The sequence below is a fragment of the Temnothorax nylanderi genome, unplaced genomic scaffold (genome assembly GCF_030848795.1).
Source record: "Temnothorax nylanderi isolate EJ_2023f unplaced genomic scaffold, tnyl_v1.0 TNYL_tig0045_pilon, whole genome shotgun sequence".
NCBI lineage: Eukaryota > Metazoa > Arthropoda > Insecta > Hymenoptera > Formicidae > Temnothorax > Temnothorax nylanderi.
The window spans coordinates 408,189-425,008 of NW_027249107.1; the positions used below are offsets into that span (position 1 = coordinate 408,189).

At 36.6% G+C, this 16,820-nt stretch overlaps 3 protein-coding genes across 6 annotated transcripts; 2 read left to right on the forward strand and 1 right to left on the reverse strand.

Annotated features, from left to right (window-relative positions):
• The first annotated feature begins 130 nt into the window (after positions 1-130).
• LOC139771884 (protein phosphatase EYA4-like) lies at positions 131-10,127 on the forward strand. 3 transcript variants are annotated; one of them, XM_071705038.1, is made up of 9 exons: positions 131-1,728; positions 5,058-5,178; positions 5,526-5,691; positions 6,003-6,186; positions 6,282-6,417; positions 6,761-6,844; positions 6,998-7,263; positions 7,875-8,331; positions 8,648-10,127. In XM_071705038.1, the coding sequence occupies exons 2-9, from the start codon at positions 5,067-5,069 to the stop codon at positions 8,827-8,829; spliced, it is 1,587 nt and encodes a 528-aa protein (XP_071561139.1). In that variant the 5' UTR covers positions 131-1,728; positions 5,058-5,066; the 3' UTR covers positions 8,830-10,127. The 3 variants fall into 3 exon arrangements, with proteins under 3 accessions (XP_071561139.1, XP_071561141.1, XP_071561140.1); XM_071705040.1 differs by lacking the exon at positions 131-1,728 and adding an exon at positions 1,830-1,843; XM_071705039.1 differs by lacking the exon at positions 131-1,728 and adding an exon at positions 2,927-3,437.
• A 185-nt stretch (positions 10,128-10,312) lies between these two features.
• Positions 10,313-14,124, reverse strand: LOC139771883 (digestive cysteine proteinase 1-like). 2 transcript variants are annotated; one of them, XM_071705036.1, is made up of 12 exons: positions 13,950-14,124; positions 13,173-13,225; positions 12,898-13,065; positions 12,584-12,756; positions 12,373-12,477; positions 12,145-12,304; positions 11,825-12,017; positions 11,533-11,750; positions 11,361-11,461; positions 11,107-11,238; positions 10,824-11,013; positions 10,313-10,729 (listed from the first exon to the last, which is right to left on the reverse strand). In XM_071705036.1, the coding sequence occupies exons 1-12, from the start codon at positions 13,952-13,954 to the stop codon at positions 10,545-10,547; spliced, it is 1,683 nt and encodes a 560-aa protein (XP_071561137.1). In that variant the 5' UTR covers positions 13,955-14,124; the 3' UTR covers positions 10,313-10,544. The 2 variants fall into 2 exon arrangements, with proteins under 2 accessions (XP_071561137.1, XP_071561138.1); XM_071705037.1 differs by lacking the exon at positions 13,950-14,124 and adding an exon at positions 13,757-13,778.
• A 718-nt stretch (positions 14,125-14,842) lies between these two features.
• Positions 14,843-16,717, forward strand: LOC139771885 (trafficking protein particle complex subunit 2-like protein). Its single transcript, XM_071705041.1, has 7 exons — positions 14,843-14,903; positions 15,036-15,159; positions 15,672-15,715; positions 15,903-16,084; positions 16,167-16,254; positions 16,358-16,437; positions 16,532-16,717. The coding sequence occupies exons 1-7, from the start codon at positions 14,865-14,867 to the stop codon at positions 16,572-16,574; spliced, it is 600 nt and encodes a 199-aa protein (XP_071561142.1). The 5' UTR covers positions 14,843-14,864; the 3' UTR covers positions 16,575-16,717.
• The last annotated feature ends 103 nt before the right edge of the window (positions 16,718-16,820 follow it).

Genomic DNA, 16,820 nt, shown 5'->3' on the forward strand with positions numbered 1-16,820 from the left:
TTAACGAGCGACCTGTGTGCTGTGTGCTGTGTGCGTCCACCGCTCGCCGCCCGCCGCCCGCCATCGCGCCATGCCGATTGCCGGTGAGAGCGAGACAAAGAAGGAAAAAAGGAATGCGCGCGAGGGAGAAGCAATTTATGCGATCCTAAATAGAGATATGCGTTATTGAGCAGTATCATTGCGCGCAAACGTAGAAATAAATAATAAAATGCAAGGAAGAAGGAAGAGAGAAAGTAAAAGAGCAAGAAAGATATATAACGAACGATTGTGATAAGAGGCAGAGAAGTGAGAGAAGGAATGTGTATAATTACTCATTTTGGAGGAATTATCATTTCGGTATGCGCGTAATTCACGTAGCGATACTCAACGGTTTGGAAGAAAAGGAGGAAAACAGGGAAAGAGAGCGATAAAGACAGAAGAGGCAGGGGCGGCAGGGCAGGGAGAAAAGCGGAGGTTAAAGGACGAGAGGAGAGGAGAGGAGAGGAGAGCAGGAGAGCGCGGAACAAAGAGAGGCGACTGGACGAGACGAAGAGGGCAAGAGGGCAAGAATGAAAGAGAGAAAGGTGAGGCGAGAAGAGGAAGAGGAAGAGGAAGAGGAGCCGAGCCGAGCCGAGCCGAGCGGGTGACCACGTGACCACCGGGCGGGGGTGGCAGGCGACATTTCGCATGCTCAGAACTCCACACACTCCACAACAGGCCACGACACGACGCGACCTGTCGTATCTGGACAGTGGACGTATCGCGCTCTCTCGCACACGCACACGCACACACGCACACACCGCTGTACCACGCAGTCCACGCACACACGGCGAAGACTCGAGGAGTTGAGGACCCGCCAATACATCTCTACGCTACGTCGCTACGCGAGACGCGACAGTGGACACGCGACGTGACGCGCCGGGGAAACGATGGTAGTGAGTCTAACGTGAGCGATCTCTCCGCCGCGCCGGGGGATTGGGGATTGGGGAAGCGTTTTTCCCAGTAGGAGAAAAAAAGCCGCGGCGTGCCGGGAAAATTAAACGCGCGAGTCTTGGTGGCAGTCGCGGTCGCGGCAAGTGAGCGGCGAGTGATCGTGTGCAGGTGGCGGTGCATCGGGTGCGTCGGGTGCACGGCCAGGACTTGGGGGCTTTGCACCGCATCCCCCGCGCGAACGCGAACGGGCGAAGCGGTGAGCGGTGAGCGGTGATCCTATACGGAACGTCCTCCGTCCGCCACTCGGACCGCGGACGAGGCTCTCCCCGGCTCCGGCGACCGAAACTGACCGGAACTGATTGGAACAACGTGGATCGGTGGATCCGATCGTTTCGAAGACGTGTATCGCCGTATCGAGACGGAGACGTGGTCTCTATTCTCTGTATGTATGTGTGTTGGGTGCCGGGCGGTGCGCGAAAGGTAACGCACGCGTAACGCAGAGGGTGGTGGTTGAACGCGCAGCACGATGTTCCCGTGGTCCTGGAAGATGCGAGGAAAGTGAATTCGGGCGAGAAAGTAAATGCGTGGATTCCTATACGACTCGACGTATTTACGCGCATCCGCACGGACCGCACGTAGGAGACACGCGCGGCCACCCGTCCGCCCGCACGCCCGCACGCCCGCACGCGTTACGCACCCCCGGCTCCCCGGGATGTAACGATGCTGTTGTCAGGAGGAAATCACCGACGACATCCTTGAATATTTGTCGGAGCACTCTGTCTCGAGTCTGGACTCTGGAGCCAGCAGCGACGGAACGTAAGGAACTCTGATCGATATTGTTTCGTTAGATTTATCGCGACAACTGCTCTTTTTTTCCTATCCCCTATGCTAATGTAGAATGTTTCTTGTTCTCGCAGCAATTTTGATACATGTACGTATGCCGAATCAGGATTTGTCGTTATGCCAGATCGTGTCGCGGGTGTCGCGTGTCGCGTGTCGCGTGAGAGTAGATCTTCCTACAAGTTAATAGTCTAGTGCAGCAAATATAAATATAGAGGGATAGAATATAAATTTGGAAAAAATGCGAGTTAAAAATATAGAAAAGAGATATGTAGGTTGGAGTACATAACTTATGTTTATGTTCTGTCGATGAACATAAAAAAATCGTTGAAAAGTTAATTTATTCAAATAAATTCTTGACGTGTCTTTCGCAATTGGTATATTTTGTATATTTGAAGATTACTTCTTCTCTCTCTCTTTCTCTTGCTAAATTCGTTCCATTAATATTTTACTAATTAATCTAATTCCGGAAGAACACTCTTCAAGTGATTTTTTTTCAATTCAACATTCTTGTGTAGGCAATATATGAAAAAGAGATAATTATCCTTTTCATGTTAGTTATATCAGGAATTAAAATAATCTGTCCTAAAATAAAAACGCATAAACGTTCTACACATTCTATACGTGCACATTTTTTTTCTAAAATTGTTAAATAAACGAGAAAAAGAGGGAGAGAGAGAGAGAGAGCCGTGGCTGTTCGCGGATGTTCGCATACACACGTAAAATGTCATTATCAATTGAGCATGCGTAACTTATGCATCTCATTCGGCTCGTTACGGCAGTAATGTATTTTAATTGGCCATTGCGTAGTATCAGACAATACGTTCTCTCCAAAAAGCCTGTCGCGCTGCTTAACGACAGTTTTATCCAACTATTTTCGTAACAGTTCACAAAACTGCAAACAGTGCTCGTTTGAAATAACGTATAAAATAACGTTCTACTTATAATATAGAAGTGATAAAGTTTTAATATTTACTTTTTCGTGAGTGACGCCTTTCACAGTGAAAGACTGCAAAGTTGGAAATAAAATAAACATGCTTTCGAGAAATTTTATTCAGATATTAAGTTAAAGCTTATTCTAAAAAATTATCTGAAAAAAAAAAGAAATTTAATGAAAAATATGTACATATGAAACGTAAACACAGGTTTTCTCTCTATAATTAATAAAAACTAATTTGTATATTTTAGAGTTAAAGTTTTATTAATGCATATTTGAATTTGTTGAATATTTGAAAAATTATTAGACTCGCGATTTAACACCTTGCTCTCATTGCCGGTACTGTGCACCGAGTATAATAATATCTTGATAATCATTCAACGCTGATATTCTGAAATAAAATTCAAGTTATTTATTCATCAAATCGACAAAATTTTAACCGAAAAAATCTTCGATGTTATGACGAATAATAATTAACGCATTCTACTTGATTAATAGTGCCATTATGAGGCTAGTCCAGCTATTATGAAGAAAGTCCAGTCAGAAGAATAACATTTATTAAAAATAGGATAACAAAGTTACACGAAAAAACTTTCAAGTTAAAATGCTCTTAACAGTGAATAAATTTGTTCAAACAATAATAAATCTAGCTATTATGAGGAGAGCTATTATATACCGATAAAAAAAATAACATTTTCAAAGGACGTCCAAGAAACTTTTATATTCTTCACGTGATGTGGCCAGATAGGTTCGGACAAAAAGCTTTTGTCTCGATAAACTTCTCTTGTGTAGCCATCCTTAGGCTTTACTTTTCCTTCTGTCTCCCTCTCTCTCTCTCTCTCTCTCTCTCTCTCTCTCTCTCTCTCTCTCTCTCTCTCTCTCTCTCCCCCCCCCTTACCTTCTCTCTTTCTCTCTCGCTCTCCTACGGTCGACGACGTAAACCGAGCCATTAGGTGGACGAGAGGAGAAACTTGCGCGGATAAGCAGCGGCATTCCTCTTGTTTCGCTGCATTTCGTTTTCCTTGACGGTTGACAGACAGACAGCCAGTCAGAGTAGGCAGACAGCAAGCTAAGCAACTCGCCCGCGATAAACACTTCGGCACAGGCTTTTGTTTAGATAAGCGGAGTGCCTTTCATCTCTCGCTTCACTGTGCATTATATGCGACTCGGCGCGGCGAGATGAGCTGCAACGATATATAGGGTGGCTACGAATTCGTATTCGGCAAAAGTCTTATTTCTTAAGACTTCCCTTACGGTACTACTTACTCCAATATCTGGATGACCCGCACGCACTTATGTATACGTAAACCTGTATATAGAAATCATTTGCCAACGATAAAAAGAAGGTTTTTCAAAGCGGAAGGCGATGAAGAGAGAGTATAAAGAGCTGGCAATATAAGCCAAATCAATATTTATCTACGCTCTTCTAACAAATGCCACGACAAATTAATTCGTGCCTCTCGTTCAGAATGCTAATTAATCTTCGACGAGATTCGTTCAAAAGCGATTGCGCTTAAATGCTTTGTTATCAAGGTACTCAAGTCGGCTGTAAAATCAAAGTTGTACTTTTATAATATTTGGAAAAAAAAAATTGAGACTTGCGTATACGAGCGTGGTCACGTATCTCGAGGAATTCTTAAAGGTATCTTCCGCGTTTTGCGCGAAATATGTACGAGACATATGTACGCGCACGGGGGCGGAGTACAGATATAGATAGTGACTTGGCAACATAAAGAATACATAACGCAAAGCATCGAGGATCGTTCCATTGGCTGGTTTCGGTTCCTCGTGGTGTACGCCTACCCAGCCAGTCACTCCACCTCTTCGACACGCAATTGGCAGACAATAATCGAGTTCTCACGCGAACGAGCAGTCTCGTGACCTCACAGGTGCGCGATCTTCCTTCACCTACAAAGTGACGAGATTGCGTTAATGCACAATCGTTCAATACACGGTCGTTAATGCTTTGGCATACGGATTTAACTGCTTATCGAGGAGTAAATTTATGGCATTCACGTCTCCGCATGCACCATTAAATTACATTACAGACTGCTGAAATATAAGAATAATTGTATATTATTATACTTTTTATTAATATATTATAATATTTTGTGTTTTACGATTTTATCTACGGATTCTCTCTCTTTCCCTCTTTCTCTCTCTCTCTCTCTCTCTCTCTCTCTCTCTCTCTCTCTCTCTCTCTCTCTCGTTCTTTCTCTCTTTGATTATCTCACATGTTTCCAACAAAGAGACATCGACAATTTTTAAGTTACAAACGCGATTCTGCTTTATTCTTTTGTGATGGTTTCGTTATTTGTTCTCACACTCTCGACATAAAGATACAAATCGGTGATTTATGTCATTACAGTAGAGTGATATGTTAACCGAAGACAATGATCCGACAAAACCAGCAGGGGTTTTAGACAATGCTGGCAACGTGTCTTCCTCAACAGAAGCCTCGGTACAGCATCCTCGCGCCGCAAACAATGGTAGATAGAACATGCAACTGCATTGGCGTAGAATAGATATATTGCCACATAAAATCACATTTAAATTATTAGATCCCGTTGCTTTTACATATAATATATCTAGAGGTAACATTGATGATTGCTCATTAATAGCCGATATCTCGTTACGATAGCTTAAGCACTTTTCGCATTTCGCTATTTTCACGTTTATTCCAATCATTCTCTCCAAGCAGTTTCTCGAAAATACCATTAAAAGAGTGGCAATCAATATCGTTCTAGAATTCTAGATTATTAAGCAAAGATGCGAAATATAGACATTTCGGAAAATTGCATTTATAAACAAAATGTTTTGTCCATTTTCATACAAGAGACCGAAGTTAAGAACGAGGTGCAGGACTGTCCCGAGAATGACAGCGTACCCGGTGGCGAACTATACATCGACGAGAATGCCGAGGAAAAGGAGCAGGAATATCCGGACTCGATGGAAAAGACGGATTACGGATCCTTGTACGGACCCAACCAATATTACAACAGGTATTTAAACATTAATTCGCCAAATACAGTCCACTGATTAAACGTAATGAGATTAACTTTATTTGAAAAAATAATTGTGATAAAAAGATATTTTATTTGCCAGAGAAATGTAATTTGAATAAAATAAAACACGAAAAAAATATATATATGTTATAAAAACGCGTTCTCTTGATAATTCGATTTTTTTATAAATAAAATCATTGTTTAATCGCCAGACTACGTACGTATTATATTTGCAAAGTCAATCCGCTTCGAACAAGCAGATCCCCATTATTAAAAAAAAATTTATCACGGTTTTTTCTTTTCCGTAGCCTGTACAATTCGCCACCTTACGGATCAACGACAGCTTCGAAAAACGCATCAAGCTTGCAGAGCTCGTACCTAAGCTCTTATACATCGTCAAGCTCGATGACGCAGTATCCGTCCTACGCCAGTTACAATAGCGGGACGACAACCTTCCCGAATATGGCGCAAAATATATCATCGGCCTCTCAGGTGAGAACGCACTCGATGTGTTCGATTTCACGTTCCATTTCCATCCTTGATTTTTCCCCAAATTGCGATTGACCTTCCCTCCTTTTCTTCCGCAGAAATTAGACTATAGCGCTTACAGCAGTAGTTTGTACGGAAACGACAGGGTACCACTCCAGTATTCCGGATATTATCCTGTGCCCGGTTATCATGCACCGCCAGCTTCGTTCAATATCGGAAACATCAACTTTGCTGGTAATCTTTTACTGACTTAGATCGCGCTCTTTTTTATTTCTTGCAAATGATAAATGAAATTCCTTGTAAATAAAATACAACAGTTACACGAACTGTTGGAAAAACAGTGGTGCAAAAATGAAACTTTTGCATTCAAGTCGTTTAATCGGAAACTGGTTTAAGTTTAATTTTGAAAATTATGTTAAAATGTATCGCTCTGAAACTTTAATATTCTAAATTTATTCCAAAAATAAACTGATGTATACAAGAGATTTTATAATTCAAACAATAATCATTTGCACGTTTAATGAGAGCTCTTTACAAAACGATCGCAACGTTAACATTATTTCGTATGCGTGAGAAGATTCAACCAAGTCCGCGCTCACGTTGGACCCAACGACACACGATGCGAGCGATCTGACCGCACGGGAAACCGCAAACATCGAAGGTAATATATTATATAATCTTACATAATATATTGTCAAAGGTAATATATAATTTTTGAAAGAATATTTAAAAAAAAGAACATAACATACGTATAATGAAGAATATTACTGAACAAATATTAAGGAAAAAAACCTGTATCTGTCCACTTTTACAGTGGCAACGACGAAGCCATGCAGGCGCGGAAGACGACAGAGCGGAAGCGGAAACAGTATCGGTTCCGCGGATACGACTGAAGCCGGCCCCGAGCGTATATTCATCTGGGACCTCGACGAAACAATAGTCGTGTTTCACTCCCTGCTAACTGGACAATACGCCACCAAGTACCGTAAGGATACAAACCTCCTGGCTCAAGTGGCGTTTAGAATGGAGGAGATGATATTCACTTTGGCGGATACGCACTTTTTCTTCAATGACGTAGAGGTGATAGAAATTTCTTGCAAGTTCCCATGTATAAACTTTATATAGAATGATCTCCCGCTGAAGCAGAATATTTAAATAACTTTTATAGATTCGAAAATATATTTAAAAAATGATTTAAGTATTTTATGCAATTATTTAACTAATATTCTATATAATATTTTATATAGTATTTAATCTTAATGATTATATAATACTTTATTCTATTTTTTAGAGAAGAATATTCTCTAGTATTACAGAATGTTACTTATCATTACTATTTATAAATTTGCAAATAATATTTGAGACACTTGATCTCTGAATGGTCTGGTATAGTCTTAATATGGTTCGCTTCCTGCCAGCGTCCGTAAGTTGACCATATGTGATCTTTAAAAACTAACATCTGCATATAGACTACCTGTATGGTATAGTGCAATGTGAGATTTTAGCTAGAACATAATGAATTTTGGAATTTTGTATTCGTTTCAGTCAAAAAGCAATTTTAAAGCCTAGACGAATCATATTCGGTTCATATGCTTTACGGTACATGATGTAGCAATTATGCGTACTGATAATTCATACTTTCAAATACAAAAACAAATTTGCAATTTGATATATTACTTTTTCTTTCGTAGGATTGTGATCAAGTGCACATAGACGATGTTTCGTCGGACGACAACGGGCAGGACCTGTCATCCTACAATTTCGCGACCGATGGCTTTCAGTGCGCGTCTGCAAACAATGGGATATGTCTGGCATCCGGTGTGCGAGGCGGCGTCGATTGGATGAGGAAGCTAGCGTTCCGTTATCGTAAAATCAAGGAGATTTATTGCAACTATCGGAACAATGTAGGTGGCCTCCTGGGTACAGCCAAGCGCGAACAGTGGCTGCAGTTGCGTTCCGAGATTGAAATGTTGACTGATAACTGGTTGACGTCGGCAGTGAAGTGTCTGAACATTATCAACAAGAGAAGCCACTGCATCAATATCCTGGTGACGACTACGCAGCTGGTGCCCGCACTCTCTAAAGTCCTGCTATTTGGCATCGGCGGAATATTTCCCATAGAGAATATATACTCGGCCTCTAAAATTGGTAATTATCAAACATAAAGAAACAATTAAATAATTACCCAAAAAATGTATAACTATACAGCTATATCACTTGATTACATCATGAAACGGAAATTACATGGTAATAAAAGACAGCTAAATTTATGGTTTATCCAGCAAATAAAATCAGAAAAATAAACAAAGTTTTTATTTTTATTTTGAGTAACAAAAAAAAATATATATATGCATAAATAAATTAATATTTATAGTATAACTTGCACTTTTAAACGAACTAAAACTTTTTGGCAATTTTTCAATTATTTTTGCAGAACCGTAGCAAAGTTACATTCTCGTTTTAGGAAAGGAGAGCTGTTTCGGTAGGGTGGTCGCCCGATTTGGCCGTAGATGTACGTACGTGGTGATAGGAGACGATTCGGACGAGGAAACGGCAGCGCGGGCGCATAACTTTCCCTTTTGGAGGATAAATAGTCACTCAGACACTCAAGCCCTTTATACTGCCTTAGAAATGGGATTTCTTTAATCAAAAGCACGTACGAAAACCACGTCTCTGTCAGGAAATATTTCGGTCGTGGAAAATCGCATGACACGTATTTCTGTGCGATTAACAAGAAAAACTAGCGATAAAACCATGCGCTTAACACACATTCCCTCATTCTTTTTCTGGAGCAGCTCTTATCATTCCTATAACTTTTATCGTGTGTAATATACATAAAAGAAAGATTGACACTTTCGCAACTACGTCATAGTTATACTCGCCGATTCGCCTGAAATGATTCGCGAGTTTGGTCGGACATCTCGTCCGCAAGTGATATAGAATGAAAGTAAAATGTTAGTGATAGCAAGAAAATTCGGAGAACAAAGATTTATATGTAAAATAAGATTCTTTCGGACGGTTTTCTAGCATTGTGGACTTAGTCACGTGTACTATATAAACTGAGAAATCTGTGAAAAGTATATATATATATATATATATATTAATAATAATATACGTTTCATGTACTTAAACGCACTACGTTTGCATTCTTTTTCTTCTGATAAAAACGAATCAAACGATTTTTACTAGTATATGTGGTAACAGATTCTAATAGAACAGATTTTTTTTCATTGACATTATTTACACAGCTTGTATGGATTTACATAATTTTTCACAAGTTATTTTTATAGTTATCATTCACTTAATATACCGTGATACTTTTACGCGCAAATTTATTGCAAAGAATCAGTTTGATTGTTCGTTACATTCCCATTAATTATATCTGCTTTATATCTGTATTTGTCATACTACGTGTATTTTTTTTTTACATTCCTTTAGCCTCGCAAATATAGCTGTAAGCAACATTATGTATATTTTGAAAGTATCCATATCAATTACACATTATACACACGCCATATAACAATCTTACTGGACATAAATGCATTAGAAAAAGTATTTATATATTTGTAAAAATATTATATAGTTATTACCATATTTTGGAATTGTACAAGGCTATTTGACAAACGAAAAAATGCATTAAGTAATATAATAAAAAGGACGGAACGAATTAGTATAGTTACTAATTACGGTTGACATCGTTATGTGTAAAAACAGTTTATAAAAATTTTCTGAATATATCGTATTATTCGTTAACAAAGCTATTAATAAAAGTATAATTGAAAATATAATATGTAATGACTGTTCGTGTCTCAAGAAAAGAATGGGAAAGTGAAAGTAACTTTATTCTTTGGTGAAGAAAATCATCTATGCATCAAGTCTATGTTAAATTATATGTGGTACTAATTTAATATCGGCTATTCTGAAAATAAATCAATATTCTAAGATTCTGTTTTACTTAAAACATATATATATATACCTGTTTAAATTTCATTAACAATTCTGTTTATCTCTGCTGTTAACATACTTCAAATTTGAATAATACTTTATTTGATATAAAATAAAGCTTTTTTAACTTTATTTCTTAAATAATCACCTTTTGATATTACTAAAAATTATTTAATTGACGCTCTTTTTAGTCACAAAATGTTTTATTTTCGTTCATTTTCGTTATCATATTTTCCTATATTAAATACAAATCTTCAACAATTTATTACAGCTTGCTCATTATGAAATATGCTAAACAACTAAATATATTTTATACAGAACCTCAATTTTTTAAATTGTATTTGAGTGTGTATTTGCTCATTGGAAGTATTAGAGAGCTTAAATGATACAACCAATTCTTAGAAATAGAACTACAGTTACATAGTAACATATGTGGGGTCAAGAAGAACTCCGCAATTGTCATCCTTTTGAGCCATTAAAATATATCCATCGTTGCCCCAGTAATTCGACCAAGAATTCTTTACTAGCCAATAACCTGTCCCATTCATGGTGCCATATCCAACAGCCAAAACAGCATGATCTAATTTATCCTCGGTATTACCTATATAATACAAAAACATAATTGTTTGAATGAGAAATTTGTATTTATAAGTTTTTTAAAACTATTAAAAAAAAAATAAGTTTACAAATCTTACCACAAGCTGGATCGTAATACACTCCACGAGAGTAAAAAGAGAATGTCTTGTGGGAGGCATCGATAGCAACAGAAATAGGACCATGTTTAGCAATGGCGATTTTCAAAGCTTCTACATTGCGTGGAGTGACGTTAACGAAACCTGTGATCTTAGCTGTCAATGTTACGTTGTTTATATGACAGTACCCATCCTGACAAAAGAAACAAAAAGTTTTTTTGTTTTGCTTGTTACAAATTATAAGATCAGATTTATTATTTAATATAAATTTAATCAAACAATTTACCTGTCCCAAATAACCACCGTAATCCTCTTCAGTAGGTAAACCACCATGTTTCATTATCCACTGATATGAACGAAAATCTTCTCCACCGTCACATCCATTATTACCAAATCCCCATGAACAGTCGATGAGAGCCTGCAATATTAATACCATAATATTATTGATCTGCAGTATAAGCACTATACTCTGTGTTTATACTGTATTGTATTATATTATAATATTATTCGTAAACTTTGCTACTTCTATAAGTTGCTTACCTGTTGAGACAGACGTACTAACTTGTTATACTTCATGTAATAGGCACCTTCTACCGCACCAGTAGTACCAAAACTCCAACAAGAGCCGCAAACGGACTGATCTATTTAAATAAAGTATATCAATATATATATATATAACGTATATATTAAATATAATATTAAAGTTGCAAACCTTTGACTGGCGTTACAGCGCCATACAGCCTCCAATCTATGCTATCGGGAACATCTTCGATTTCCTTTTCGATATCATGTGGGAATGGTGCTCCACCATTGTAACCTGGAGTGTATAGTTTGCCTCGTAAAGCCTTCAATTCGAGATCGCTACGATCCACCAAATGATTAACATTTAACTGATAACCCAAATTGGCACGGTTTGTAGAATGGATAAATCTGGAAATTATTTACATGAAGCGATTACTTTTGAAATGACGATACATACAATACTTATTACGGCATAAATGTACCTTATATTTTGTCTAAATAAGTCCTTGCGATACATATGATCCAAGTCATCCTTGTAATTTTTATTGTGAGTCTTTTTAAATGTGTCAAATGCTTGATGTAAATGATCCTCATAATTATGAATGAATTCGCGCATTGGGTTAAAGGTGTATATGTGATTTTCACCCGGGCCTGGGAAGCTGACGCACTTAGCATCTGCAAATAATTTTCTCCATAATTATAAATTCGATACAAAAGTTTGTTTTATTGTAATGTAATAAAAAAAATCTTTATATATCAGTTAACAGCAACTGGAAAAATATATATTAAGAATTTTACGTACCTTCTATGATTTTAAAGACATCATCAGAAGGTTTGTCAAAGGAATACCAATCATATTCCAGGTAATAATGATCATAATGTGAACCTAAGAGACTATTAAATCCTCTCATTTCATACCTCACAGGAATAGGCTCCTTGACTTTTGGCAGATATGGTGATTTCTACAAAGATTATTTCCTTTAAGTACCGCAGATTTATTTATCATATATACAAATAATTTTATTCTTACCTTATAACGTATCCAGAGAGTGTATTTATTAGTTTTTTCCCCAATTTCTTGTACAAGTCGCCATTTCTCACACAATAATCCATTGATCATCTCTTCTCCAATACACTGTACATAAATTTCATTGAAAGCTACTTGTACATATTTTATACACATTTTGCATATACATATATATAATTTATAAAATTATAGAATTTACAGTCGTGCAATTTACCTCCATTTCAGATGCATCTGGAATAATAGACTGCGGTTGTATTTTTAAATCATTAGTACCATTTACTTGAAGACATGTTTCTTCATTACTAACAGTCTCTGTGGTAACAGGCGCTAATTTTATACTGGCTCCATATTTTCCTTTGTGAGCCAATTGAAAGGTTTTAACCATCCCTATTAGACAAAGAAACAGATTTATATGTTGTATTGTACATACACATACATATACTGTATACTGTGCTATACTAAACGGTTTATATATCTAAGTTAAAAATAGATAACGAATAAATAGAAGATTATTATCTTTGAAAATACCTCCATAATAATCAATTCTGCTAGATCCACTGTTGCCATTGTACCATGCGTAAAAAGGCTCTCGAATTTCTGCATATGGTATATATAATGTTCCTTTCACTGTATATGTTCTACTAAATGTCGGACCTTTCAAAGTTTCTTTGGCAAGTGCCACTGTGCAACATATCCCTGCAAAATTAAAAAAATTTTGTATATGAGAGAGAGCTCTTGAAGAAACAGATACATAATAAATAGAGAAAAAACTATTGCATTGTACAACTACTTAAATAACTTACCACAGAATATTAGAAGTACACTATTCCTAACGTTAGACATTTTTGTTGCGCCTCTGAAATAATGACATAAAAATGGATGAATATATATTTAAGCATTTATCGTCGTTCTGATAACATGGCTGACCTAGCCAGATTACATTAATTAACAGACAGTCATGGTAATGGAACTCTAATGCGTCTAAATTATTATATATTTTTTTATATATAAAGAAAACAATAAAGAAACGGTATATCCCACATAGCATGCATATCAAAAAGACGTCCAGAAGATATCCCGAAGATATATTTAGGAGATAGGATATATCTTCGGGACGTCTTTTTGATATGCATGCTATGTGGAATCATTGTTGTAACAATGGAATATTATTCCATCACCAAATTTATTTATATTTTAAAGTAGCAGAAACGTCATAATTGGCAAGACTACTGTTCAAGGATATATATATGTGCATGCAATTAATTGAGATTCAAATAAAAGTTTATGTATCAGTTTCTAAAATAAAACTAAATCACAAAGATAAAAACGAGTAGAAATGCATCAATGCAATTATTGCATTGTGAAAAAGAAATAAACTTTCGGATACCGGAGAAAATGGAGCAGCTTGCAACATTCGCTTTATTCTTTCCAAATGTTTATAACATTTGGATCCTTGGTTTTGTGGAAAGTACTAAGTTCTGTCCATTTATCTTACTCGAAATTGTTATAAGATTAGAATATATTAGAATATATAAAACGATGTATAAAAACGGAGTTTTAATTACGCGTACGAAATTTACCTCATTAAGTACCTTGCGACGCAGAGAGGCTTGCCTCTCGACTCTCGAGAGCACAATAATAGCCGAACGCTCTAGAGTACAGTACTTATATGCTGTGACTAGACAACGAATCTCACTTTCTTATCTGTTGTTATCTGTTTACGTTCGGAAATGTCGAGGAGAACGGAGGTCGGAGAAATGCCTGTGTACGCATGCGTAACGTAAACATATTACAAACGTTCACGTGAAGTTGAGTGGCACTTGGCACTTGGCACCCCTACGTCCGCTATTAGCCTATGTCGCCAATTGGCCAATACAACTACACACAGAATCTTCTGATCCTTCTGATTGGTTCGGTGGAAAAGCTTTAAGCGTCGATCACTGTCGTGTCAAACGACTTCAAACGTAGAATGCTTCCGCAATTCTTTGATATACACATATATATATACAAGGATGGCAACTTGGTGTGTTTTTCAATATTATTAAAGAGAATTTTCCGTATTACAATTTCAGTTTCTTTAATAGACGTTTGCCATGTTAAATATTACGTTGAATATATTTTGTCCCAATCATACACTTTGTACCAGGTGTACCAGGTTGTGAAACGCACTAACCCACATAGCATGCATATCAAAAAGACGTCCAGAAGATATCCCGAAGATAAATTTAGGCGATAGGATATCTTCGGGATATCTTCTGGACGTCTTTTTGATATGCATGCTATGTGGGTATAGTCACAAAGAACAAATCTAAATGTCTCTATCAAAGTGTAGTTTACACTTTTCCAATTTTTATCTGTCTCCAATGGAAACGATCGCAGATCGTAGATGATAATGATTATCATTTTGTCAATTGACTTGCAAGGCTGAAGGCTCCGAGCTCCGAGGCCTCCGAGTTAGTTGCAGCTAGAATCTAGACCAAGATTTACTATGTGTCATGTCACAACGCACTAAAGTTATTCATTTGTACAAAACGGTAATAAAGTGTTTAGTGTTACAAGTATTCATACATATACTCGTATAAGATGTCGATAAACTCAAGAAGCATATAATTATCACTTTTCTTTATTACATATTTGTTAAATTTTCATTTTGCATTGTCTTTCAGCTGTTGTACATGGGCCGAGATTATCCAACGGGATATCAATATTTCAGAACCAAGCTAAAGAGAGCCTTTGACAAAAATAAAACGGAGACTGATCCCGAAAAGATAAATAAGATGATAAGTCACGGTAATTTTGTGATAAAAGAGCTGGAAGCTTTGTATATGTTGCGCAAGTACAGAACTTTGAAGAGAAGATATTATGATCAATAATAGAAAGAGAGAGAGAGAGAGAGTTTAGTTGACAGTATATCAACTGTGTACAGACTACAGATGTTCGATAATGCTGTACAAATTACTGTTATGTGTTTTGTAAATGTACTAATTAATATGCAATGTTATAAATTAGAATTACTGTATGGCTAATGTGTATATCTTTTGTACTACGCTAAAATTTGTATCTCGTGATTTGTACCACAAGTAAAGTTATGTCATAAAAAGAGCTCTTTTCTCTTTATTCGAGCGATTGTTCGAAAGGGACGACACGACACGCTACACAGTGGTGTCGTTCTAACCTAGCGACATTACGAGTTATGGAACGTTCGCGTTGCGTACTCGCGATTATTCTCATTCTCGTATAAAAAGACATTTAGCAAAAGAATGTGCAGTGTATCGTAACAAATTTCTTTTGCGTTTTTGTAGAATCTCATAAAATGGCCGCTTGCGTAGCTGTTATTGGCAAAGATGCAAGTATATACACGGTGTTTTCTGATTTACATATAGGTTATGACATGTTGATTAACAACAATTTTTCATCGTGAATTTTTTCACCATCAATTTTTGCATAATGAAGCACATCAATATCGGGTCTCTTTACGAGTCTCTTACGCTGTAAACATCGAATTATTCTATTAATTGATAAATATTTTGTAGAACTCTCCAAAATTTATTAAAATATATCAGTGCACGGACGAAGCTGCTGGGTTGCAATTTCATTACAAAGTACACACGTCAATTGATATTATAGAGGAAAAGCTGAACGTAGGGAATAAAACGACAGTTGATATACGCGACTTATACCTAGGCTTGTTATTTGCGACTGAAGAATATAAAATGTACGTAATATCGTAATGTGTAACGTGTCGCTCCACGATAGATACCAATTTGCATCTAAATACCAACATTCCTGTTTTCCAGATATGGCTATGCTACAAATACAAAGATTAAATTTGTCATAGTATTACAATCGTCCAATGTATCATTAAGGGATAACGAAATAAAAATGGTAACGTTCTCTTCTTTACATACTTTTATATGTAATTTTGATATGTCGCGTTAATTGTGATTTATAATTAATATTGTGCAAATTTTTGATACGTGGTCGATAGATTTTCAAGAAGTTACATGCTGCATATTCCAACGCTGTTTGCAATCCATTTTACATTCCAGGTGATGAGATAAAGTCCAAGTAAGTATGTGCATTAATCTGTATGCATGTATGTACATACATATGTGCGTTATAAGTAATAGAAGAGCTATAATTATTTTTACTGGATTTACAGGTCATTCGATACGTCGGTGCTGGAAATAATGGGTGTTATATAATATTTTACAGAGATATTTAAAAAATACACTTCATCAGCGTAAGATGTGAAATTCACATTACATAAAATGCTTTCTGTAACTGATAACAAATAATATATATAATAACTTATAAAAAAAATATATTTTTATGATTCCAAATCTAATTTCCCTATTTGTTTTCCGCATTTCTTCCTTATAATTTATATTATATGTATTACTTTCATATGTAATTATATTTAATATTTATATTTTATTATCGCTAGAATC

Coding starts and splice junctions, on each gene's coding strand:
- LOC139771884 (XM_071705038.1), top strand. CDS start 5,067: ATGTTAACCGAAGACAATGATCCGACAAAACCAGCAGGGGTTTTAGAC. Junction 5,179..5,525: donor TCCTCGCGCCGCAAACAATG/GTAGATAGAACA, acceptor TTTTCATACAAG/AGACCGAAGTTAAGAACGAG. Junction 6,845..6,997: donor GGAAACCGCAAACATCGAAG/GTAATATATTAT, acceptor CCACTTTTACAG/TGGCAACGACGAAGCCATGC.
- LOC139771883 (XM_071705036.1), bottom strand. Junction 12,478..12,583: donor CAGATGCATCTGAAATGGAG/GTAAATTGCACG, acceptor ATTTATGTACAG/TGTATTGGAGAAGAGATGAT. Junction 11,239..11,360: donor TAGTACGTCTGTCTCAACAG/GTAAGCAACTTA, acceptor TTAATATTGCAG/GCTCTCATCGACTGTTCATG.
- LOC139771885 (XM_071705041.1), top strand. CDS start 14,865: ATGTCACAACGCACTAAAGTTATTCATTTGTACAAAACG. Junction 14,904..15,035: donor TTATTCATTTGTACAAAACG/GTAATAAAGTGT, acceptor ATTGTCTTTCAG/CTGTTGTACATGGGCCGAGA. Junction 16,438..16,531: donor GGTGATGAGATAAAGTCCAA/GTAAGTATGTGC, acceptor CTGGATTTACAG/GTCATTCGATACGTCGGTGC.